This window comes from Pteropus medius, unplaced genomic scaffold (genome assembly GCF_902729225.1).
Source record: "Pteropus medius unplaced genomic scaffold, Ma_sr-lr_union100, whole genome shotgun sequence".
NCBI lineage: Eukaryota > Metazoa > Chordata > Mammalia > Chiroptera > Pteropodidae > Pteropus > Pteropus medius.
In genome coordinates, this window is record NW_024349796.1 from 1,359,402 (window position 1) to 1,384,261 (window position 24,860).

Sequence of the window (24,860 nt, forward strand, 5' to 3'; positions counted from 1 at the left end):
TTCCGTAGGCTTCTTAAACTATTATGATATTCTTGGCTTCTTTTATCTTGTTGTTCTGATCAAGTGTCCTTGGCTTCCCCATCCTCTTTATCAGTGGTCCGATCCTCTTCTTCATCCACTCTGTTAATTCCTTCTAGTATACTCTTCATCTCAGATAATTATTCTTCATTTCTGACTGATTCCCTTTTATCATTTCCATTTCCATTTTTGTTTTTTTATTTCTTTGTTTAAGTTTTCACTGAGGTCATCTACCTTCCCCTAAGTTCATTGAGCATTTCTATAACCAGTGTTTTGCACTCTGCATCTGTTAGGTTGTTTGACTCCATTTTTCCTTGATCTTTGTTCTCTTCTTTCATATGATTTCTGCTTCATTGTCTTTCCATTTTGGCTGTGTCTGTTTCTATGTACTAAGCAAAGCTCCTAAGTCTCCTGGTCTTATTAGTGTGGCTTTGTGTAGTAGGTGTCCAGTGGCACAGTCCTGAGAGGGCTCAGCTGCAGGCCAAGTTTAGCCCCAGCCTGTGTCCCTCCAGGGCCATCTGTTAAGATTCAGCAAGCAATCCACAGATGTTGTGCTTATAGTTGCCTTAAAAGGCCACACCAGAAACCAAGGTCAGCTGCCACCAGTGTGGGTCTTCAAGCTGCCCAGCAAGGGACACAGGACTTGCCGAGGACACATCTAGATGTGGCTTGGGTAGGGCTGTGAGTTGGGGGAGGTGGAGTTTCAGGGAATCATCTAGATAGAGCGACCTCTGTTACCCAGTCTGATGATGTCTCAGCTATGGTGGTGCTGCATCCACATGCTGAGAGAGGGGAGGGCTCCACAGAAGGACAATGGATACTGCCGGCACTTCTGTACAGAGCGAGTCTTGCCTCGGCCCTCACTCAGACAACTCTGTGTCTCCCTGTAGGTCCCTGGTGCCCCCTATGCAGCCTAACGGGCGCTGGTGCTCAGAGCAAGCAAGTCTATCACCTTGTAAGTCCAGCCGCAGACACGGCCCCTTTAAGAGGTGTCTGCAGCTGCCGCAGCCTCTGCCCCACTCAGCTGCTCAAGACCAGGCAGCTTGTGTCTTCGCCCCCTCCTAAATTCTATCGTTACAGGTTAATGTTTTATTTCTGTCCCTAGTTGTAGGGCTTTTGTTCATCTAGACTCTCAGGTGACTCTGCTTGCTCTTTGCTCTATGGTTCTGTCACACCTTTGATGTGACAAGAGGGGATGAACAAAGCCTCTATTGTCTGCACCATGTTACGTGGTCCTTCCTAACGAATTCAGTTTTATAGATTGTGTGTGTTTGTCTGTATTTCTATTTAGAAAAATATTGAGTGTGAATATCTAAAAATATTAATGATGATTTTCTATGGGACTTCAGAGAGGTAATTTTTATTTTTTTCTTTATATTTTTCTACATTCTAAATTTTGTTCAATGAAATTTTTGGGATAAGAAAAAATACTTCTAAATATATAGGGTTATACTTTGTTATTAATGTAAAACATATTATAACACAGAGTTATAAAAAACCTAAAAATTCAGGATTGTACTTTATTAATTTAACAAATATTTTATCTCAGAGTTAGAATATACAATTAAAAGCTTATTATAATGGTTACTACAAGGAATTAAGGTTAGTCCATTGCCAGAACTCAAAGAACAACACAATAATTAAGTATCTGGTTCCATTTTACTGCTTTCATATATGAGTAGTAGTATTTAGTTCCACCAAAGTATTAGATTCTGATGGGGAGCTTTCCTGATATCAAATGTGCTGCTCTGTATACTATCAGCCATTTCATTCTAATTATGATAAGCTTTTAGAATAGATGCTGAGACATGACTCTTCTCCTTATTGAAATGTGAGAAAATGTCAGAAAACCTTTCAGAAATTTCCATAGCCTATTTTCCATCCCTATTTCTATTAGACAGATATGATAGAAATATGATAGGGGATCTGAGGAATCTGAGGAATCTGGATATAGTTAAATGAATACTAGTTTATGTTGGTTCTTTTGGATGATTACTTGCATGTGGATGACTGAATCATATAGATGAGCATCATGTACATGATTTAATTATTCAAGATTGAAGTGTATTTTTTTTTTAGGCGAGGCAACCCCTGGTTGACTTCACAGATTGCAAGGACCTTGTCAGTTTACAATCCCTTATTTATTTATTTTATTTTTTTATGCCTACAGCACCTGCTCTTCCTAGGTGGTCTCCCATCCAGGTACCAACCAGGCCCAACCCTGCTTAGCTTCTGAGATTAGACAAGATCAGGCTTGTTCAGGGTAGCATGGCCATATACAATGAAGTGTATTTATAGGCTGAGTGTTGAGGCATTTTCCTACACCAAAAAATTCTCTAACCAAATGGGGTGAAATGTACTAAAGTCAAATGATAATTGAATTCTGGAGCCATTATTAAAGTTTTCCTGCATTTGACATCCACTTAACTCATTCATATTGAATGGGTGGCAGTGGGAGTGTGAGCAGCAAACACTGGTATGCAAAACACTGTGCAACTCAAGGAAAGAAGTAGACAGAGATCAAAATTTAACACTATCTGGCATGGAAAAATAATCTCTCTCTCCACGCTCATGTAACATATAAAACAATATGAAACAGAATTCTTCATGTGGATGACCAGAATTTTTTTAGTAAAAAAGTAATTCCAATAGTGAACTGAAATTCTTCTATATTACTTTTTAAATTCTAAAACTATAGATCAAAATTTGGTGATAACCTTTTATTTTTCCATTTTAAATAAGCTAGGTGATGAAAATTTAGTTAAATAGTTAAAAGTGACAATGCACAGGACAGTATTATATATTACAATTTTTACCTCTGTTCAACTGCAGTTTATTAAACTCAAAATGAAATGCCAAATACACACTCATGTAGATGTGTCTGTGTGTCTAACATAACCCTTCCTTTTTTTCTTTTAATTCCCAGTGTGAAAAGGAAGCTACATAATGACTGGGTTATGAAAATTAGATATATTTCAGCCCTAAATTGCTTTGGATCCTGTTCTTTAGACAGTGTTCATTCGTTAGTTTTGGAATCCTTGAAGAGACTGGAGGATAATTTGTAAGTACAATAGTTTATATATATGAATGTTCTGTGACTTTCAGGCTTTTTATAACTGATAACCCCATGACAGACTTTGAGCTTTCAAACTGGTTTTTAGAAAAATCAAATGTTAATTATTCTATTCTATTAACAAAATTAATTAGATTTTTAGGAGGAAATTGATGTTAATGATGCAAATTATAACATGATGAATCATCCTACTGGCAATTTTGCTCATTTGTTGTTTTTTGTTATAGTATAATCTATTGCAATAAATCAATAGAGTTGTTATCTATAACTATATTTTCCAAATAGAGTTCTATTGGTAAAACGATATATTTTTAAAATCTATATATCTTTAAAATCATTTTTACAGGTCAATTGGCTAACCAATAGCCTGTGAGTATCTGCAATACAATCATCACATTCCATGTGTAATAAATACACAAGGTAGCTTTCTTATAGACAGCTGAATTTGAAAAGCATGGTTAAATATTTATTAATAAATATTATATGCAGCAACTGTATGTTAATAGTTATATTAATATGTGATAATAGTAAATATATAGTAACTATAAAAGAGCTATTGTATTTTAATTTTCAGTTTTAAAAATGCATTACGATATATGCAACAATGTGGATAAGCCTCAAAAACCTTATGCTAAGTGCCAGAAGCTAGACATCAAAGACTACATATTGGATGATTCCATTGAAATAAAATGTCCAGAAAAGACAAATTTATAGAGACAGAAAGTAGATCAATAGATATCTAAGAGAGAGGTGGAAGCAGGGGTCCCAAGTGGGCAAAGGGACCTTTCCGGAGTGATAAAAATATTCTAAAACTTATTAGGGTGAGTGTTACACAACTCTGTATGTTTATTATAATTAAATTGAATACTTCCAAACAGGTAAATTTTATTATATGTAAATTATACCTCAATAAAGCTTTCTTTTAAAAATGCATTGAGACTTCCAATTTCTAGTATGGCCTATAAGGAGTTTGGAAGTCATCACTCAATCCCAACAATGGACATATTTTTTTTTCTTTTTTAGAAAAAGATGAAAATGTTTACCTTACTGTAGTGTGTAACATATTGCACTGAGAAATGAATTAAAAACTTTTCATGGTAATTTAAAAATCATTTCTTAACACCAGATCTGATTATACAAATATCATTTCTATGGCATAATTAATTGTGGAGTTTCATTTAGTTTCTGTAACAGAATTAACTGCCAGTGAATTCACCCTGAAGTATCAAAGGAATGAGTTTCTGAAATATTTAATTAAGAAGTAGATGCAACTTTATTTCTAGTTTGGTTTTATACTATGTTGGCAAATCATGATACATTTATAACCATAAAGAAACATTGCAAAAGCATATGCAAATATTTTTTTTTGTGCTCCAATAGAAGATACATATTCTACTTTAACAACCAGAAAAAAGATTTTCATTTCCAAGATACACAAATATACAACCATATTTTTAGCAGCACAAATATTTCTAGTACACTTACCAGGGTAATTCTAATAGTTAGTTAATATGACAACTGGAAAACTGTGCAGGACATGCAGTTCAGCTATTAATCAAGGAGTCTATCAGTTATTCAAAAAATATTTACTAAGCCACTATGCATTAAGCACTGTGTACAATATAAATATGTTTAAGTCATAACCCCTGTCTTTAAATGCTTAAAATCTAAGTGAAAGACAAGAAATACAAACATAAAATCAGTGGTATGCTGAAGCCAGATCATACCAGCTCATGAAAGTTGATTGCTAAGATTTCTGGAATTTGGCACACTCGTTAAACACGGCCATCGTTAAAAAAGTAAATTACATAAGCTCACAATTCAACTATATTAAAAACATAGGCAATATACACTTAAAACTCATCACGTCCTATTTATTTTACTACATTTTACTATTATCTATGTTCTCGAGGGTTTTAAGCCCTCGAGAACATAGAAGTAATGATGTGCGACTGTACATCTTTTCCCAACTCCATGTTCAGAGATGCCACAGTGCTAGTATGAAATCAGCCATGATAGGAATATATATACCATGGAAAACAGCAAATGTTATAAACCCATATGACTCCTTTCTTTCCCTCAATGCCCCATAATACATCAATCACCAAATTTGTCTATATTGCCTTATAAACACTTGTTGAATCTGTCTTATCTTCCATACCTCTATCCCTCTAGGCTCTTATCTCTAACTATTTATTTGCCTCACATTTATCCCTGCCAAAACTATTGTCTATTTATCTTCCAGAGTATGAAGATGATATCCGACCATCTCAAAACCTTTCACATTTCTTCATCCCCTACCATAGCACTTCCATAGTCTGGCGCCCCAAATCCTCTCTACCTCACTCTCTTCACGGCTCTTCACTGCCTGTACTTAGGTTCCTATAACTCCGAACTTCTTGCTGCTCTCTGGATGCCCCATGATGGAACTTTGTACATGTTTGGTGCCTAAAATATTCTACCCACTCTTCCTTTTACTTCTTCTCTTCCTTCAACCCCTCAAATCCCTTTTGGGAGGGAGGAAAAAAAGTTATTTTATTTTTTTTCCAGTTTCGTCAAGATGTAATTGACCCCATAATCTTTAAGGATCAGATAGTGCCAGTTCTACTCTCTGTCGTATTCCATAAATTTGGTATTTAGTGATTATAAACACTCAGATTATCTAAAAGGTTCTGTTTTTCCAACTAGCCAGTACTTTCTGCTTTGCTTTGAAAAGCATATATTTTGCAATAATAAGGAGTTTGTCTTTGAGCCCAATTTTGAGCTTCCTAGTATTTACCATATCTCCTGGAATTTGGTTGATGATACATTCAGCCCAAGGGAGTCAGGAAACTGTGAAATAAAAACACTCAGACAGCCTCAGCAAATGGTGATCATTGATTTATTCAGTCAGATTCTGACTGAGCTTTCCAACTGCTTCCTTGGGCCAGTCTCCGCCTAAATCTAGCAGCTAAAGCAAGTTCTCAAGTGATTCAGGGCAATCATGTTCTCCTGAATCACCAGGGCCACTGGAGCATTATCTCAATAGGGGAATCAGATCTGCTCCATTCCAAGAGTCAACACATTCCCATGTCTGTAATTTCCTATAATGAGTCTTGAGCTGAACCAGATGAAACTGCATTTATACTCATATGTAATTGGCCAGCTGTTAAAAGGGAGCCAGCACAGCTCCCTATAAGGCTGGGGAAAAAAAACAACTCTCAAAAAATTTCCATTTCAAAAATTATTATTATTATGGTTATAATTCCGCATGACAATTTCACAAATGGAGTTTTGTGCCAGCAAGAAAATAAAAACCTGTAGTTAATTATGCTATGTAAAGTATGTTGGCCTGTTGCAAGACATATGCTGAAACTTTAACCCTTCAATAGCTTGACAATTTCCAGGAAATGAACAAATAACTGCTCGGCATTATCTTTTTTTATTTTTGTAGTGTTATTTTTTAAAAAAATTTATTTAAATTAGTTTCAAGTATACAGTATATTGGTTAGGCATCTATATAGTTCATAAAACAATCCCCCCAATCACTCCTTCCCTCCCCTGGCCTCCACCTAGCCAGCATATCAACGCTAGCTGCATTCCCTCTTCAGCATTACTTTTTATCAGTTATCCAACTCAGAGGCAGATTGGAAAGTGTATGGTGCCCCTTGGTAGGGTTGCTCTGGAGCCAGAGAGAACTGGTTTTTGTCCTAGCGCTCACCAGTTTTGTGACAATTGAACTTCTCAATTGTTTTGTGACAATTAGCTCTTCTCAGCTTCAATTTTTCCATCTGTAAAGGGGAATAAATATACTTACCTTATAGTCTTATAAAATTACCTAAGTTAACTCACATAAAGTGCCTGACTTAACGTCTCACACATACTGCTGAATAAATGTGAGTTCCTCTTTTCTTTCCTTAATGAAGATACTAAAAAAGCATTTTTAAAAAAAGAATTTGAATACGGAGAACAGGTGGAGCTATTATAGGCCTGTACTGGTTTGGGCTTCATGTTCCTGTATCTCGAACAGGAGTCAGAAAACCCCAGGGGCCAAATCCAGCAGGCCATCTGTTTTTGTAACAGATGTAAACTAAGAATAGTTTTTAAATTTTAAAATGATTGAAAAAATCAAAAGAAAAATAATATATCATCACCCATGGAAATTATATGAAATTCAGATTTTATTGCTCATGAAGTCATATGGGAACACAGCCATACTTTCTCATTTACATATTAGTTATGGCTATTTTCCTGCCACATCAGCAGAGTTGAGTAGTTGTGGCAACAGAGACTATATGGCAAAGTCTAATATTTAGTATCCAGTTCCTTAAAGAAAGAGTTTGCCAACTCCTGATCTAGAGTTTTCTACGACACCTTCCCTTGCCCCTTAGGAATGGACACAATGTGGATCAATGACACCTGATAATCCAGAGTGAGGACCAATTAAAAAAAATACCTTTACCTGAGGAACGCTGAAATTTCTTACTCCACATCATCAAGGAGAAAATGAAAATTCTTTCTTCCTTGTCCTCTGCCCTTGCTCCCACAAACTACTCCCATGACCAAAGGGAGAAAAGATGGAAGGGCCCACTGCTTACTCAGCGGCCCTTGTTCTTGAGCAAGCTCACAGTCCCCGTGGAATGCCTTCATGTCTAGACATCACTTTACATTCAGTAAACAACCCCAATCACGTAGCATATGCCCCTGTAGAGTTATCTCCTTACCTTCCCTCTGATGACCCAGCTTCCCTCTGGATTAGAGCTCGCAAATATGAGTCACACAGAAGGAAAAACTGTGATGAAATATGCTGTGATTCAGGCAAGGTCTTTTGACAGTAGAGTGTCTTTTTTTAAAAATATTTTGAAGAAATTTTTAGAAAATGTTTCTTTTTCAAGTACAAATTAGTGGATAGATGGTCACCAAGAGGGGGAGCATGGCAGAGGGAATGCAGTCAGCACTAATATAATGGCAAGGTGGAGAGCCAGAGGAGAGAAAGAGCAATCAGAAGAATCAATTTATAAACTATATCAATGTCGAACCAATGTACTGTATACTTGAAACTAATAATAAAACTATTTTTTTTGATTTGCCTAATTTCAGGAAGAAAGGCAAAACCAATGATGAACTTCCATCTATTTAATTGTTGCTATGAAAATATGTAATCGGTATTCACACCAGTGAATGATATTTATAAAATGTTTTGCTCTGTGTGAATATGCCCCTAACTAATATTATTTTATATGGACAAAGCAAGCTTTAAAAAGTCAATTTGGACTTTTTTGTTAGTTTCATTGTGTCTATAGTTTCAATGTAAAGCTTTTTCTACATTTTCCCCAAAAGCATTTCTGGAAAAATAGTTTTCCTTCTGTTTCTATGTGGCATGATGGAAGCAGCCACATCAATTGAGTGATGTCTGTGGGAGCTAAATTCTAGTTTTGACTTCAACAATAAATAAATAAGTAATCTGGGAAAAAAAAGAAAATGTTTCCTTTTCAAAAGTGCTATTATATCAAGAGTGCTAGAGAAAAAGTCAGAGGGAATTTGCAGAATCAATACAATTCTGTTCTTCGAGATTCTGGAAAATGGTATTGTCAACTGGGTATTTGTCCCTTAAGGGTATTCAAACAAATATTTATTGGGAGCCTTCTATGTTCAAAGTCACATGGTATCTCCATTTTATTTTGTTACAGAATGGACAAAATGGGCCAACATATATACTAAAATTATATGGTGGGCCAACATATATACTAAAATTATATGGACAAAATGGGCCAACATATATACTAAAATTATATGCCTTAAGGGAAAACATGGTATTGGAGAGAAAATAATGCAAAAGACATTATTTAGTTGGTGTGGGTAGGAGTGTGATGTATAGAATGGGCCTCTATGAGAAAGCAACATTTAAGCTGATACCTGCAGGTGGACGGTTGTTAATGTGATTAGGATCTGGGGGAAGAACAGCTTTGCCCATTAAGTGCAGAAGCTCTTGAGGAGGGAAAAAGCTCCATACAGCCAGGAAGGAAGCTAATGAGAACATCGTGGCTAGATCATAAAGTGTGGGGAAGAGGAGGGTATGGGATGAGCCCAGAAAGGTGACCGCGACTACCAGGGTTAGGTAAGCCAGGTAAAGAAATGTGGCTCATCTTAGAGCGTCAGGAAGTCACTAGAGAAAGTGGTGTGATCTAATTCATGTTTTACACAGATCACTCCGGCTGTAGTATGACAATGGGGTTTGGGGAGGGAAGCTAAGAAATTAGCAGTTTAGTGCATAGTTCTGGTAAGAGGGGATGGACGGTTGAACCAAGATACTGCAGTGAGAACGGAAAGAAATGATGAGATGTCAGGTATATCTTAGAGGCAAAATCAGGAGGACTTGATAGCAGGTTGGATGTGGGTGGTGAGAGAAGAGGAAGTGTCCAAATGTGTTCCTGGCACATGTGCTACCCAACGGATCATTTGCCACCCAATATCCTTTCACGATTACAACATGATATATCTCTGTCCATCTTTACCACCAACACAACCACGACCCCAAGGGGAAGGGCTGGATTTTTTTTCTTAAGTAGAAACAACACAAAGTGCTTTGCTAACATCACCACATTTTTGGAGTAAATAGATTCTGTGGGTCAGTGAGGATTTGATAATTACTTGTAATGTTTTCTGTGTATAAATAGATTTATAACCAACTGAAAAGTGAACCTATTAAACACAATCTTTAATTTATAATCTATAATTTATAAATTATAAATAGTTTCACAAAGAAAAATATATAAGGTTTACATTAAATTTGTGTTTCCCAGGCCTGTCAGAGAGTTTTCCATGCCAAGAGGAGCAAACACTTTCTGTTACTGTATAAAAGCAAATGTGATTGTCACTGGAGGTAAGAAAACAACAGTTCACATTGCACAGAGATTTTCTACTTTGTAAACAATGCTCTCCTTCATTAACATAGTTATAGAATTTTTATAAAGTCATAAAATTTTACTGCTGGAAAAACCTTTTAGAGAATTTTTAAATTTATGTAAAGTCAAATCTATCAGCCTTTTTCTTTGTGACTTCTGGATTTGATGGTACACTTCGAAAGGCCTTCTCTAGCCCAAGAATATGTGAAACAAATTGTTCTGTATATAACAATAATGTTTTTATTGTTTCATTTTATATTTTAACTTTAGATCTTTATCTAGAACTTATTTCAATGTGTGAGAGCATGTGTTCCTCACCTGGGACACATGTGTGGGCTTTAAAGGAACCCTGAAGCCTCCTGAAGCTGAATGACACTTGTGTTTATGCACATTTTTCTGTAGAGAAACTCTGAAATTTTATCACATTGCAAAGGAGTCCATGATCAAAAAAGTCAAGAGTGCATGCTTTAGAGTTAACAGAGAGGAGGGCCAAAAAGAGTCTTGAAAAATGCCAACACTTAGGGGCTAAGTGGGGTAAAAGATAGGAAACCAGGTCATCTGCTGAGAGTAAGGGGAAGATAATATAAGAAAGTGGGAGAAAGTAGAGGACTGAAATATTCTTTGAGCCTCAAAACCCTTATCTGTTAATACTAGGGTTCTAATACAATGCAAAGCTTTCAGCCTGAGGGCCAGAGTCAGACGTCTAGATGCAAATCCTGGCTTTTTTGCTAGAGAGTTGCATGGCCTTGGGCAGGTTATTTAACTTCTCTATGTTTTTCAATCTCATCTGTAAGTGGAGCTGATAACAGTACCTAGTCACAAGATTATTATAAGAATTAAATTCAAATAAAGTACTTAACAGTGTCTTGCACATAATAGGTGCTCAATACAAATTTCCCAATAATACTACTACAATAACAAACCACCAACTTCCTATGGTGGTGTTTAGATTAGACTAATGTGTGCCTGGTACACAGTAGGTTCTCGATAAATATTAATTCGTTTACAACACATTGGCAAAATTACTTTGTTCAGTTGTGTGAAGGTTTCGTTGGAATAAAACAAAATCTGAGATTCCATTTAGGAGGCTGTTACAGGAGTCATGGGTGAGATGGTGAGGGTCTGAATTATTGTAGATGGCATGGAAAAAGTGAAGAAAGAGCCAACCTCAAAGACGTGGGAAATACATTATTCATAAAACCCAGAGACAGAATGATATTGGGGATAAGAGGAATCAACCAACTCTTAGTTTGGAAGGTGGGGAAATGGAAGAATAGCGGCTGTATTGACAGCTACACAGAATTAGGAAAAAGGAGAGCAAACGAAATCTCAGTTTTGAACTTAAATGTCAAGGGCTGATCTAACATTTCCAAGACGACATTCCTCTGGTGAGAGAACAGGTATTTGGAGAAAGGGGATGTGAGGACTCTGGAGTTGCCTGCAGGTAGGAGGAGAGGAGCTCCCAGTGGCAGCTCAAGGAGATCGGGGTCACCTTCAGAGGCTGTTAGATTTGAAAGAAGTAAGCAAACAAAAACACAAACCCAAGCAAACATCAAGAAAATGGCCTGAACTGGAGATTGGAATTTTAAAAAGGAAAAGAGCAAAAAAAAATTTTTTTTTAAGAAAACTGTTATCAAAAGAAAAAAATCAACAAATGTACCACTTGGTAAGAGTTTAGGGCAAAAATATTTATTAGAAAAGCCAAGATTTTAAATGAGTAAGTGCTGTTGGCCCTTTCCATGTAAGATTTCTTCAAATACCTTCCCCCAAACACATACAACAGGCAATGTTTGTCTTCTTACCAAGAGTGTCCTGTCTCAGCTCCAAGGGCCGATGTTGATACGTGTAAAGATGCTGAGCTCTCACTTCACGACTGGGTGAGCTTCCCGAGGGCATAAAGTTAATATTTTTCAAATACATGGTGTATTTGAAGTTTATATTTAGCCTGTTCTCAACTATGGGCCTTCTGAACCACTTACTTTAAATTAGTTTATGGTTCAAATATTATTTCAAAAAATTATGTAGTAATCTATAGGAAAGCAAAACAAATCAAAACAATGCAGTAGGAGAGCTGGGTTTAGTCATAGCCTGGCCACTAACCAAATGTATGATTTTCAACAATTACTCTCTTCCTGTTGCCCATTTTCCTTATCTGATAAAATGAGGTTAGATTACATAAATTCAAAGATCTCTTCGAGCTTAAAATACTCCAATTCCATTGTTTAAAGAAATTCCTGTTCATTGAGAGATAAACTGAAATAGTCTCTGGAAAATTTCAAACCCAATTTGCCAATTAGAACTTATTCAATATATAGTCACAGATTTGTGTATTCAGGAAAACAAAGCATTAATTGGCTATAAACTTCTAAATTTCAACTAAGGACATCAAAAAAAAGAAAGGCATGTGGACAAGAAGTATGCAGAGCTGTACATGGGAGTCATGGCTTGAACTGATGGAGCCAGTTTCCCAAAGCTTGGTAGCTATGATGTAAAAACAAACAGGATTCTGGGTGTTTAAAATGCACTAATTAACATTATCTTTTAAGGACCTCCATACTGAATCTAGAACACATAAGGGAACAAATACTGAAATTAGATGTTTCCAAAAGAAGGAGTGGAAGGCTTGTATCACAATTTCTTAATCCTCATTGCCTCTTCCTGAGTTGATGACTATCTTGGATTATCACTTGTGATGGAAATGGGCACGTTTCCTGGCCTGGACCATGTGTCAAAAGTGGGTGGTGAGCACTGCAAGAAATGAAGGAAGGAAAAATTAGTAGTGGTGAGAGAGGAAGCATCACCATGGGAATCAAACTGTGATGGATGCTGCACCCAGCACTACATGTCTTCAGTTAGGTTAAAAACACTAGCCTTCTACCTACTTCAACTCAAACCTTGCACACAAAACCCTTTGAAAAAGTGGTACTTAAATGCATGGCCAATGTGAGATTTGATTTCTAAAATATTATTGTTCCAAAAAGATGTTCTGTCATGTAAATCTTAACCAATTTCTTTGGATAACCCTTTGTTCTCACACACAAAAAAAATACAAAATATAAGAATTTACCAGCTTTTATAGACTTTGTAATCTTACATATTTTATTCATTTTTAGGGAAAAAATGTGTTTGATAAAGCTCTGGGATTCAAACTACTTCAAATGGATCAAGACATTTGACTCTCATTAACCTCAGTGTTTATTATATTATAAGATTCCCATACAGCTTTGAAAACTTATTAATACTTATTAATTATAGGCTGTCTAGGTCTCTTACAAAGGCAAGAAAGCATTTAGCAGTATGACTGACAAGCAACTAATAATTTTCACTATGCATAATTTATTGAATTGTCACAGTTGTGTAGCCTCTATTAGTAGAAAATGCAATCCTTCAATAACTGAAAATACATTTTTCTCAGGAGGATACTCTTGTTGATTAGTGATTCAGACAAGCACATTGCTAAATGTACTGCATGTACCAGCTGATGACTCAAAATATACCATGAAAGCAGCTTTGCCAGGCGTAATTGGATGTGTTAAACGTGCCCAGACATTTAATGCGCTTGAAAAAAATGGAAGCTCTTGCAGAAAAAAGAAGGGGGAGGAGGAGAAGCCAAAATGGGACAATGTATTTACCAAAAAAACCTGCAAATTTCCTAAGCATTATTTTGGGGATCGTTAAGAATTTTTTACCCAATAGTTGTCTCCATTGGCCATTTTAAAATTAAACTCCTAGTTTGTAAAGTCAAGTGTATAAAAACAAGTATTTACCATCTAAGATATTTTGGGGTCTCTTCATATGTTTGTAAATGTTTCATTCCAAAATATTTATTACACAGCTGCTATGGACTAGGCAGTACAAAGGTCATTAAAATCAGATTGTATTTCTAACCTTCAGGAATTCAAAATATAATAGTACAAATAAGACATATTTAAGATGGCTATCATACAAAGTACAGCATGAGTCAACAGGTAAATAATAATAATGATCATACAGATGAAATACTGTAGGCATTGAAAGCTTAGTATCATGCCCCTTTCTGCTCATTCTGACTTCAAAACATCACCACACAGACTGTATAAAGATTGTATCACTATCAATAAAAAGCAAGCAGAGCTGGAGGACCTCTGGTAGTAGCTAATAGGTAACCTCTAGAAGATTGAGTTTCCTTCACAATGCACACTGGACAAAGTCCTTAGTTTAAGAATCCTGAACGTTTCTCAGGTGGAAATCCACTGAATCCTTCATGTGATACACGAATCATAGATTTTCTTCTGGAGATAGCCTGGTCTCATCTTCCAGGAGTGATAAAGCCCATTTCAGGAGGCGACCCAGCCAATGTTATCTAGGACTACCTATGGATCTGAGGCTCAGGTTCTGAACATACCTGAATACTGTACTGTGATACTTCTTGGCCATTGCCAGAGAAAAGCAAATACAGGCAAGATTCCACATTATTGGAATTATTCGGTTTGAATCATTTAACTGCTAATCTGGAGTTTTTCTCATTACCCTTAAAAATTCCAGATTGCTATCTACTCATACTGTGGTAATCTCTCTCTCTAGAGCACACAGTCATAAAACTTTAGATGTGGAAGGAATCTTAGAGATCAAAATTTTACAGATAAGGAAATTAAGACTCCAGAAAAAAAAGTGATTTGCTACAACTTACGCAACTAGTTAGCTGGGAGAATTGAGCCTGTCCTCTTTGCTCCCAGCCCCTTGTTATTCTTGGACCACTATAACTGGGTTCGCTATAGGCTCTTTCTCTCTTGTTTTTCTGAGCTCACTTATCTCATCAAGAGAGATGCACTTTTGTCAAGAGACTCACTCGACTAAGCTAAGAACTTGCAATAGGAAAGAAACCCTATCCTTATATGTGGCCTTATTTAAATACTAGTTTAACAATAAAACAGATAAAAATAAATAAAAAATAACAAACAAGAAATTAACCCTTTATGAATCATAATATATTATTTATAGTATCATGTTCTATCTTCAGTGTCAAAATATTTTCTATGAATTTTTACTTTACCTGTATATCTTTCATCCTTGCCTTATTGCTACTACTAGATTATAAACTCTCAAGACATGGACCATATTTCATGTATCTGTGTCTCAGTTCCCCTCTCTTTCCCCTAAATATTTTGTAAGATGAATTGTACAAGGCAGGACCTAGAATAAGAATAGTAGCAGTAGTAATAACAAGCTCACCATCTAGGAGCTGTTCAGTGTTACACATGTATGATCCTATTTAATCTTCACAATAAAGCTATGACATAAGTTCCATTTATCTCATTACATAGATGAGGAAATTTAGACGCAGAGAAGTGTCTTACTGAAAGTCATAAAGCTAGTAGGTGTTAGAACAAGGTTTCAATCAAGGCAGACTTACTCGAAATATATATTCTTAACTACTTCATGAATGACTCTACTTGCTAACTAATTTACTTAGCAAACATGTATTAAAGACTTACTATTTGTCAAATACTGTTATAAATAAGAAATATAAGTCTCACTAATAATGGGTAAATAGATACATAAGTAAACAATTATAACTGAATAAAGTTTGTGCTATCAAAAAAATCTAAAGAAAACACCCTAAGAACACGGAAGAAATCTTAACCCCACCTGCAGCTGGAGAAGGTGATCAGGGAAGGTATTATGGAGGAAATATTGGAACTAAGTCTAAAAGGGTATAAGTTTTGGACTTCTGAAAAAGAAGACTTTTGATAAGGTCAATATCTAGAATTTATTTGTAACCTCAACATCTAGCCAAATGCCGAGTATACAATAATTTCTCAAGAAATTTTTCTTTTTGTTGTTAGGAAGGGTAACGTGGAAATATTGAATTTAAGAAAATTTCCCACATACCTACCAATAATCCTAAAAATATTGCTGTCTTGGTCAGCTCAGGCTGCCATAACAAAATATCATAGACTGGACTGGGTAGCTTTAACAATAGAAATTTTTTTTTCTCACAGTTCTAGAGGAGAAGTCCAACATCAAGATACTAGCAAGGTTGATTTCTAGTGAGGGCTCTCTTCCTGGCTTGTAGATGGCTGTTTTCTCACTATATCCTCATATGGCACATACAAAGAGAAAGCAAGCTCCCTGATGTGTCATCTTATAAAGGCACTAATTTAATCATTAGAACCTCAGTCTCTGGACTTCCTTTAAACCCAATCATCTCCCATTTTCAAATTCCATCACACTGGAGTTAAGGGTTCGACATATTAATTTGGGATGGAGGGAGTAACAATTCAATCCACAGCAGTTGCCTGAGAAATGGAAACTAAGAGTCAGCTGTGCTCTGAGTTTTTTTTGTTTTAGCCTGCCTCTAAACACTTCAGGATCTGAGAACCTCAGAAATGAAACAGCTGACCGTGCCAAAGGAATCACGTGAACACTCAACAAAGATTTGTGTTTTGTTTAGATACATGTTTTCTCTCTCTTTTTTTTTTTTTGCCACTTGATAGTTAAAACTCTAAGCTAGGAGTCATCATTTTAACTCTGAAGTTATTGAAGTTGTTCACTAAATACCTGTTGAACTCCTACTGTAGTTTACATACTAGAGATACCACAATAAACAACACAAAGTTCTTCCCTTAAGACACTTAAAATCTAGTGAATGGTCCAGACAAATATAATTTCAATTATAAGAGATGAGAAGAGAATTTTGGTCAAGATGGTGGAGTAGGTAAATGCTGTGCTTGCTTCCTCTCATTACCACATCAAAATTACTACTAAACTACAGAACAACCATCACTGGGAGTCACCTGAGTATAGCTGAACAGAAGTCCTACAACTGGTAACATACAGAAGAAGCCACCTCAAGACTGGTTGGAGAAGCAGAGATGCAGAACAAGCTAATCCCACATCGATGTGTGGTGATTAAAAATCAGGAGGGATGTCTCGGCTACAGAGGTCCCACTGAGAAGCAAGGAGTCCCAGGCCCAACCAGGACATGAAGAGAAGTCCCCACAACTTCTGGCTGTAAAAACCAATGGAAATTGTTTCTGAGTGAGAGGGACGGTGGCTAGAGTCCCAGGCATTCCTCTTAAGGGGCTTGTGCTTCCTTACTGACCCACTCACTCCCTATGAGCTCCAGCACTGGAATAGCAGCTGAAATGCACACAAGACACAAGACAAGAACTGGCTTTAGGGCGAGACCTGGAAGTGCAGCTTCCTCCCAGACAGAAGTGCTGGCAGAAGCCATTGTTCCTTTGTTGCGCCATCCCCCACCCTGTGTGTGGACGCAGGTGGGCACAATATCTAAATCTCCATCAACCCAGCTGACACCATTCGTCCTGCCCTAGTGATTCCCTGAGATCTCATCTCACCCAGCATGCAGGCCCGCCCAAGCCACTTGCAGTGGTTTTTCCAACAAATGGTCTGTCTTGGCTCATACTGCAAACTGTCTTAAAATCTCTCAAATGTTTACAAACCCCAAACAAGCAACATCTGGCCTTGGTGCCCCATACCTCTTACTAAGCAACCCCAAGGCTGGTACTAGTAGCAGCTGGCCTCAGTTTGCAGCTTAGCCTCTCCCAGGAACCTCTAAGCCCAGCACAAATGGCAACCATCTACAGATTTCTTGGTGGCTCATATCAAATGACCCTGGGCAGAGCACAGGCAGAAGCTGACTTTGGCCTGATTCAGAGTCCCTCCCAAGAGACCTCAGAACCAACACACTCAGTGACTAGCTTCACACCAAACCAAAGCAACACCCAATCACCTCTACAAATGATGCACCCAAAGGGCAGACACAGCAGACACCAGAGTTCCAATAAAAAAAAATCCTGCTCCTCCTTAGTGTCAGCCTCTGAACAAGAGCTCTTCCACTGTGGTCAAAGCCAGTCCTCATAACCCATCAGCCTAAGAGTAAATCCCTCCCACTGATGTGCCAATGGCAATCAAGTTTCAGCTACAACAGGAAGGCATGCAGAATCCACACAAGGGACAGCCCTGGAGCACCCGGCTCAGGTGAACAGGGAGACTGCACCACTTGGTCCCACAAGACACCTACTACATTCTACCAAGACTGAGAGATAAAGCAGCTCTACCTAATACAAAGAAACAAACACAGGAGGCAGCCAAAAGGAGACAAACAAAGATGTCCCAAATGAAAGTACAGAACAAAATTTCAGAAAAAGAACTCAACAAAACGGAGACAAGCAATCTAACACATGCAGATTTAAAACACTGTTTCTAAGGATAATCAGTGAACTTAAGGGAAGAGTAGACGAACTCAGTGAGAACTTTAACAAGGAGATAGAAAACATAAAAAAGAACCAGTCAGAAATGAAAACTACAATAACTGAAATGAAGAATACGTTAGAGAGAATCAACGGTAGATTAGATAAAGCAGTGGATCAAATCAGCGATTTGGAAAGTAAGGTAGCAGAAAACACCCAATCAGAATATCAACAAGAACAAAGAATCCAAAAAAAATGAGGATAGTTTAAGGGGCCTCTGGGACAACATCAAGTGTAACAACATACTCATCATAGGGATGCCAGAAGGAAAATTGAGAGAACAAGAAACTGAAAATCTATTTGAAGAAATAATGACTGAAATAATGTCTAACCTGCCAAAGGAAATAGACATACAAGCCCAAGAAGTGCAGAGAGTCCCAAACAAGATGAACTCAAAGAGGCCCACATCAAGACATAATTAAAATACCAAAGGTTAAAGACAAGGAAAGAACCTCAAAATCAGCAAGAAGAAAGGCAGATAGTTACTACAAGAGAGCTCCCATAATACTGTCAGCTGATTTCTCAACAGAAACTTTGCAGGCCAGAAGGGATTGGAATAAAATATTTAAAGTGATGAAAAAACAAGGACCTATAACCAAGATTACTCTACCCAGCAAAACCGTCATTTAGAATTGAAGGACAGAAAAAAGCTTACCAGATAAAAAAAAAAAGCTAAAGGAATTCATCAACATCAAACCAGTATTACAAGAAATGTTAGAGGGACTTCTTTAAGAAGAAGAATAAAAACATATATATTAAAAAATGAGAAATAAAATGGCAATAACTACTTATTTATCAATAATTACTTTAAATATAAAAAAAATGAATACACACCAATCAAAATATAAGGTAGCTAAATGGATAAGAAAACAAGACTCTTACATATGCCACCTACAAAAGACTCACTTTAGATCAAAAGACACACACAAACTAAAAGTAAAGAGATGGAAAAAGATTTTTCATGAAAATAAAAACAGAAAAAAAAAAGCTGGGGTAGCAATACTTATACCAGACAAAATAGACTTTAAAACAAAGGCTATAACAAGAGACAAAGAAGGACTCAGTAATTCTACTTCTGAGTATTTATTAAAAGAAACACAAAACACTACATAAAAGGAACATGTACATTCATATGTTCATTGCCGCATTATTTGCAATAGCTAAGATATAGAGGCAACCTTGGTGTTCATCAGTGGGTGAATGTATAAAGAAGTGGTACATATATACAATGGAATATTACTCAGCCATAAAAAAAAAAAATGAAATCTTGCCATCTGATACAGCATGGGTGGACCTAGAGGGTATCGTGCTGAGTGGAGTAAGTCAGACAGTGAAAGACAAATGCCATAAGATTTTACTTACATGCGGAACATAAAGAACAAAATAAACAAAACAGAAACAAACTCACAAATAAGAGAACATTTTATGGTTGCCAGATAGGAGGGGGTTATGGGGATGAGTGAAAAAGGAGAAAGGATTAAGGTATTAAATTGGTAGTTACAAAATAGGGGAATGTAAAGTATAGCATAAGAAATATAGTCGATAATATTGTAATAACTATGTATGGTGTCAGATGGGTACTAGATTTATCAGAGTGATCATTTCATAAGTTATATATAAGTCTAATCACTGTGTTATATATCTGAAACTAATATTTTATGCCAAACCGTATTTGGAAAATAAAAATAATTAAATTTATTTGGAAATATGGATCTTTTGTGTTCTTAAAAAAGAATGAGATTATAAAACAATATTTGTAAAAGTGAAAATATATGATGAGAGTAAAAAGCACATAAGCAGGGCACTCAATTTTGAAGGTTATAAAAAGATTCTGAAATATTCTTAGAGGGACAGCTATGCTAAGATTTGAAAGATGGATTGAAATACTTAAAAAGGAAAAGGTAGAGAAAATATTATGTTTATTTTTCATGGAGCCCAACAGAATAATCATAGAGTTATGGAAGCACTTATGTCTATCACATTTGCCTGGCTTATGACTATCCAGCTATTAAGTTACCTAATTCTGCTTCATACTTAACTGGTCTTTCAGTGTGTATAAGTACTTTTACATCAGCAAATCTATCCTGTGGGTGACTAGATATATGCTACCCGATTAACTAAAATTACCATGCTGAATTTTGGATATTTTATATATAAATTGTGACTTATAATTTAGCTTATATGTAAATTATAACTTAGGTTATAATGCTATTATACATCTTTTTTCCCTAGTGCTCTAAAGGTCTTTGGTAATAAATAAGATGTTTAAGAATGCATCATAGTATTCCTAATACAATACCATTATCTGATATGTAACTCTGAACAAATATCATTTAAATTATTAAATTAAATCATTTAATTAATATCTCTGAATCTTTAGGAGTTAGTTTCTTTCTTTTGTGATATATGATTTGGATTATATAACAGGTAACCAGTCTTTATGATTAAACTAGATGTGTGTGTGTGTATGTATGTGTATGTGAGTGCATGATAATAAATTTTTTAATTTTACTTTTTAATATCACCAGAATTTAAACAGATCATGAGTAAAGGATATGGTCAAATAATTCACAAAAGGAGATACAATTAGCAGATACACTTGGGAGAAAATACTTAATATTAGCTATCATATAAATTTAATTAAAACGGACTATCATTTTAGACCTATTAAAATAGCAAATATTTTAAATCATGATAATAGCCATGTACTAGACAGAGTTTGATGAAACTGGTATATGAGTATATAGTTGATGGCCTTGGAATTTGGCACAGCCATTTTGGAAAGCAACCTAACGATATGTTTTAAAGTCATACAATTGTTGATAGCCCTTATTTTAGTAATCTCACTCTTGGGAATTCATCCTCATAAAATAATCCAAAAGGAGAAACATACCATATAAATAAAATATTTTTAAAAAGGCACAAATGTTTGGTAATAAGATGAGTAAGTTCTGGGATCTAATGTACAGCTAGTGACTGTAGTTAACACCAAATTGGGTAATTGTAAGTTACAAAGAGAGTAAATCTTAAAATTTCTCATCACGGGAAATAAAAAAGGTAACTGGTAGGTGACAGATGTGTCAACTAACCTTATGGTAATCGCTTTACAATATATACAAATATCAAATAATCACACTGCACACCTTAAACTTATACAGTGTTATATGTCAATTATATCTCAGTGAAGTTAGGAAGAAAAAGAAAGCACCTTTCCCTTCAATCTGTAACAAAACGACAAACCCGCTCCACGAAATTTTAATTCATCTCTCTCTGTGCATTTAATATTTCATGCTGTATAAATACATACTAAAACAGTGATTTTTGTATTTTGTCAACATTTATAACATATTTTATGTGTGTATCAAAGATAAAAATTAGTAACAGTGATTTTTTTGTTGTTGAGAAATGTAATCTTCCTGAGTACTTTGAGAAAATAATTTAAAGTATTTAAATATGAATGAAAAAGTATTATTCTTAATTCTGAAAATAAAAACGTTTATTTGTAAAAGAGAAAAAAAAGAAAAAGAGAAGTGGACCTAGAGATTATGGGGGAAGATTTTTTTAAATAAAAATTATACCCTTTTTATATTGTATAAATCTTTTATCATAAACCTGCATGATTTTAACAATTATAAAAACAGTATCTATGCTATAATAGTAACTACATATAAATTATATATGCTTAAGGATAAATATATGTTAAAAAAGAAGATGGAATAATGAAAACGGTTGATTTGTTACTATATAAATTATGTGCAATTTTCCTCTTCCTTTGATTTCTTTTATTATTATAATGTTTGCATAATTTAAGAATGTGAAAACAAGAGAACAGCTGCCTTAAATACTTTTGGGAAGTAAATGAAGTATAAATAATGCATTAATGTAGGAATGAGCAGAGAAGAACTGAGTCAGGTAAAAGACTCATAAAATATTTATGGGAATTCAAGTTTGTATGTGTAAATACAATTATCACCAAAAAAGTGGGAACAAGAAGCAGCAGATCCCAAACAAGGCTCGCCTCTTAGCAAGTCAATCACAGACTGCATCCTGGAAAAAACAGACTACAATTAGCTATTAAAAGAAAGATAAGGATATGATTGTGAGAGACAGGCTCTAAACTGTGACCACCTGTACCCTGAGAAAATACGTAACTGTTCCATATCCTTTTCAGGAGAAGATAAGGTGCTCCGGCTGTGGCACCCCAATATCAGCACCAAGCCAGTGGGCAAACTTGTGGGGCACATGTTCAGTATCACCGAGATAGTAACGAATGAGAAGGATCAACTCGTCATCAGCCTTTCCTCTGCAAAGGTAACAAAAAGAAAACCAAAAAGAAACAAAACCAATTTTTCCTTTGAAATCAACTATTGGAAAGTCGAGACTACATACAGTTTTTGACTGAAAAAGCTGATAGTCACTGAGAAAAAATTATCGATCTGGAGGAGGAAATGCTTAGCCACTGTTCTCTGTTTCTGTTCCTTGCAGCGTAAGGAAGGGCACGTTTCATTAAGGAAAAGCCAGGACGAATACAGTACTGGGGAGAGAGCCAGTATTACCCACCATAGCAAAGTACACGAGAGCTTCCCATCGTGGCATCATTAAATACAGATAAAATAAGGATTTCTCTTATTGCTGCTGCTCTTGAACAGTGTTTTACTGTCTAACCAATGTAATAAAATAAGAGAAAGTGAGTTGTGAATGTTAGAAATGAGGAGGCTAAATTATTATCTTTGCAAATAATGTGATTGCTTGCAAATATTAATAAAATCAGCTTAAAATTTTAGAATAGGTGAGTTTAATGAAGCGGTTGGTCATTTATAAAAATAAATTTCTAGGTAAGAGCAGTAACCAGTCAGGGGAAAAACTGGTCAAAGGTGTAGCATTCACAGGGGCAAAAAACTATGAAATACTTTAAAATAACCTTAACAAGCAATATTCATTATGAATATAAGATAACCATGAAGATTTTCTGAGGTTCTTTCATTTAAGACCACAAATGGAGGAACATTCTACATTTCTGCATGGGAATATTGTGCTGTAAGGTACTCTCCATTGAATTAAGCTATATATTTAATGCTACTTAGGATTATTTAAATATCAGTTTTCCAAGTTTAAACTTAATGTAAAAATATTGATATACAAGAATATGCTAGAATCTTTGTAAAATATAAGATGTCACTGTCCCTGTTAGATGTTTATTAAAACATATTATAAAGCCACAGTAAATAAAATAGAGCAGTTGAAACATCTTTGAAACAAAAGAGAAAATGCAAGAATTAGTTTATGTGTGTGTGGGAATTTTGTATATGATAAAAGTAGCATTTCAAACCTGTGAGCAAAAGGTGGTTTTGTTCATTAAATGTTGGGAAAACTGATTAACTGTATAAGGAAAAGATATGTAATCAGATCATCACTTTACAAAAAACAGCAAAATACATTTTATATGGATTAAAGATGTTAAACGTAAAATACAAAACTACAAAAGTCCTAGAATTTTCCAGAAGAAAACACAATGAATATTCCCATAGCCTTAAGGTAGTTTCTAAGCATAATGCCTATGGCTTAAGGAAAAATTAATGTGACTACATAAATATTCAAACTTCTGTAACTTATAGTAGCTATCATTTATCAAATGTCATTAAGTACCAGGCACTATGCTAAGTATTTTGCATACACAACTTGTTCGATGCTAGTAACAACCCTGTAAAGTATCACGTATTTACAGAAAATATCACATATGTACAGAAAAATGAGATCTAAATAATCTGTACAAGGTCACATAGATACCTTAGTGTCTAACTGTAGCCAATCCCATATCTGTCCTCACCTTGGATGGCCTCCCTCTACACATAAAAAAGATTAAAGACAGATAGCATTGGGGGAGGAGGGGCGGGCAAAAATGCAATGAAAGTGACAAAAACTGGAATAAAATCCTTTATTTGAAATTTGTTTTGAATTACAGTTGACATTCAACATCATATTAGTTTTAACTGTACAGCATAGTGGTTAGACATTTGTATAACTTACAAAGTGATCCCCCTGGTCTTAAATAATATTCTTAAACAAAAAAAAAAATTTAACAAAGCAGTAGGGGGAAAAAGGAGGATGGAGGAGAGATGAGGGCAGAAAATACAGTGTGCTTACATAGTGTCATCGGGGATAAAGCTGGCAAAAACTTTTTGGGTGTTTATTCTAATAAAATAATCAGGTAAGTGCCCAAAGATCTATGCAAAGTGGTGTTCATTACACGATTGCTTATATTGATTAAAGAAATAAAAAGGAACAAAAGAAAAAAAGGAAAGAAGGAAAGAACAAAAAAAAGGAGGGAAGGGAAGGGGAGTAAGAAATTCAATACCTAAAAAGAAGGCTTTGATTCAGTAAGTTATGACATATTCTTTTATGTTATATAACATCATATCATATAGGTTTTTGAGATTTTTATGGATGAATATTGATATGAAAATATATAAGCAATATATTATGTGAAATATAATAGAACAGTATGTAAGAAAACCCATTTTAAAATATGTTTTTGTCTATCATGTATTATCAGGGTGATTAACAGCAAAGATATTAGTGATTACCTGGTTGCTAAAACTGTGGATTGATTTAACTTTTTCTTTTTTTTGT

General features: G+C 35.4%; 1 protein-coding gene and 1 pseudogene across 1 annotated transcript in view; one reads left to right on the top strand and one right to left on the bottom strand.

Annotated features, from left to right (window-relative positions):
- The window catches only part of WDR64 (WD repeat domain 64), a 113,553-nt gene that overhangs the window by 33,385 nt on the left and 55,308 nt on the right, over nt 1–24,860 (top strand). The window contains exons 9-11 of the mRNA XM_039883209.1: nt 2,945–3,079; nt 9,874–9,953; nt 22,402–22,541. Of these exons, the coding sequence (XP_039739143.1) occupies nt 2,945–3,079; nt 9,874–9,953; nt 22,402–22,541 (355 nt within the window). The remainder of the gene's footprint in view (nt 1–2,944; nt 3,080–9,873; nt 9,954–22,401; nt 22,542–24,860) is intronic.
- On the bottom strand, nt 2,180–2,298 carry LOC120619370 (uncharacterized; annotated as a pseudogene).